We start from the raw sequence: 2,607 nt of genomic DNA on the forward strand, positions 1-2,607 counted from the left end.
ATGCCTAAATATGCTAAATTTTTGAAGGATATTATATCAAAGAAGCAGAAATTGGAGGAGCATGAAACGGTAATGCTAACAGAGGAGAGTAGTGCAATCTTACAAAAGAAGCTACCGCCTAAGCTGAAAGATCCAAGGAGTTTCACTATCCCTTGCACTATAGGAAAATCTTATTTTGATAGAGCTTTATGTGATTTAGGGGCAAGTATTAATCTAATGCATCTCTCTATTTTCAGGAAATTGGGTCTTGGAGAAGTAAAGCTGACCACTATCTCTTTACAATTGGCGGATAGATCCATTAAATATCCAAGAGGAGTCATTGAGAACGTATTAGTAAAAGTTGACAAGTTCATCTTCCCAGCTAACTTCATTGTCCTTGATATGGAAGAGGACAAGGAGATCCCTTTGATATTGGGTCGACCTTTCCTTACGACGGGGAGAACCTTAATTGATGTCCAGCAAGGAAAACTTGCTTTGAGGGTCGGAGAGGATGAGGTCACTTTTAATGTATTTAAGTCTATGGAATTTCCTTCCGAGACACATTCTTGTTTTCAAATAAGTGACCGAGACATGATCACGGCCGATGAGACTTGTGCAATTGATTTTCAAAAGTTACCACTTGAGGTATGTCTTACTCACTCTACACCTGTTAAATTCAATGATAAAGAGGTTAAAGAGTGTGAAAGATATTTGGAGGCTACACCACTTTTTCCTCCTTCAATGCAACCAAAAGTGGAAGACCTAAAATCATGTCAACCAACATCTCCACCAGAGGAACCACCTAAACTTGAGCTCAAACCACTTCCATCAAAGTTAAGGTACGCTTTTTTAGGTCAAGACTCTACTTTTCCAGTTATTATTAACATTTCTTTGAGTGATGTAGAGAAGGAAAAGTTGTTGAGAATCTTGCGGGAACACAAAATAGCTTTGGGTTGGACCATCTCTGACATCAAAGGAATTAGTCCTTCAAATTGCACACACAAGATTTTAATGGAGGATAACGTCTAGCTACAGACGTTAAATAAAGCACTTTTGGGAGGCAACCCAAGTTTTTTTTTTTTATCTTTATGTTTATGTTTTTATTTTTTTATTTTTTATTTTTTATTTTTTATTTTTATTTTTTTCTTTATCTTATTGTTTTTTCTTTCATTTTGTAGGAATAAAGAGACCAAAGAAATCTTCAATGGGTACACGGCTGCACCTCAAGGAAAAATATTCAATTAAAATCAAGGGAGAATCTCTTCTCCTTTCTCATTCTTTTATTTAGTTTTTCTTCCTTTTTCCCATTGAGGACAATGTGAAATTTAAGTTTGGGGGAAGGGAATTTATTTTATTTATTTCAAAAAAAAAAAAAAATTCTTTTGCCTAGCTTGAGGTTTGTGTTTTAAGTTCATTATACTACTCTTGCTTAAAGAATTTCATTGCTTTCATGCTCAATTCATTGCACATGAACGTAGCCACTCAGACACAACTTGTTGTTGAAGGATAAAAATGATTAGAAAATCTTGATAATAACAATGTGGAGACTATAACCCTTGTGAGTTTTGAGCCAATCATTATTTTTGGAGGGTTATTTATTTTTTTTCTAATCTTAAAGTTCATTTAGAAGTGCGTAACATATTTCCCTTATTGTAGTCTCATTGTTCTTGCTTTTGGCCAAGAAAAAATGATTTTATGCCACACTTGAACCTTTTGAAGTTATTGATGTTGAATGAACTATACTAGTCTTTGAGAGATGAGATTAGGCCATTTTTGTCTACTTTGAGCCATATATGTGTTTTTTTTTTTTTTTGGATACATTATTGCTAGTCACCCCATTGAGCCTTTTAATTAGCCTTTCTTTCTTAAAGCCCTTGTCCATAGTGTTTCAAGATGGAATTTGATCAGTTTGTTTCAATGAGGTGGTTTGTACGAGAATTCAAAGAAGAAAAAAATTGTACAGAGTTCCATTTACTCTAGTGTTTTGAGTTGCTTAGTAACTAGGGGTATTCATTACCAATGTTTACTCTTGCGTCAAACCGTAACTTGAAATATGAGTATGCAAAAGCACTTCAAGTTTGTGACTTGTTGAGTAACTGGGTGCATCCATCACAAATGCCTGCATTCACATCAAAAGATAAATGACAACTTGAAGTAAGTAAAAAAAAAAGGGAAAAGTGTCAAAAAGAAGTAAATAAAAAGGGTTCTCATCAAATTTTGAGAAGTGAAATGTAAAGGAGGATTGCTTTGAAGAAGAAAAGTTGAAAAAAAAAATGTTGAATGGAAATTCCAAAAAGAGTTGACATTCCGACAAATCTTGAAAACACTTCTTATATTTACCTTTACCCATTTTTATTTCATACCCTTTACTTTTACCCTACATTACGTCCCCTTATTTGATCTTAAAGATTGTGTAGTTCAGACAATGGCGATGCCACGTTGGGTTCAGGGTGTTCCTGGGAACACCCTGACCCAAAAAAAAAAAATTATATATAATAATTTAAAATCTTTTTATTTATTTACCCATAAAAAAAATATAGGAACACCCTTAAGTAAAATAGGAACACCCTCAAAAGTTTTATGCCAAACAAATTTTCAACTAAAATCTAAAAAAAAAAAAAAAAAAAA

General features: G+C 33.4%; 1 protein-coding gene across 1 annotated transcript; it reads left to right on the forward strand.

Moving 5' to 3' along the window:
* Nucleotides 1-1,224, forward strand: LOC112032423 (uncharacterized). The gene is made up of 2 exons (XM_065763257.1): nucleotides 1-818; nucleotides 1,158-1,224. Exons 1-2 carry the CDS (start codon nucleotides 1-3, stop codon nucleotides 1,222-1,224), a joined length of 885 nt encoding a protein of 294 aa, XP_065619329.1.
* Nucleotides 1,225-2,607: the final 1,383 nt, after the last annotated feature.

Source organism: Quercus suber, unplaced genomic scaffold (assembly GCF_002906115.3).
Source record: "Quercus suber isolate HL8 unplaced genomic scaffold, Cork oak 2.0 scaffold_500, whole genome shotgun sequence".
NCBI classification, from domain to species: domain Eukaryota; kingdom Viridiplantae; phylum Streptophyta; class Magnoliopsida; order Fagales; family Fagaceae; genus Quercus; species Quercus suber.

What these genes read in the sequence shown, in the direction of transcription:
- LOC112032423 (XM_065763257.1), top strand. Translation starts at nt 1, where the DNA reads ATGCCTAAATATGCTAAATTTTTGAAGGATATTATATCAAAGAAGCAG. An exon ending in CCACTTCCATCAAAGTTAAG is followed by an intron (nt 819 to 1,157) that starts GTACGCTTTTTT and finishes TTCATTTTGTAG; the next exon opens with GAATAAAGAGACCAAAGAAA.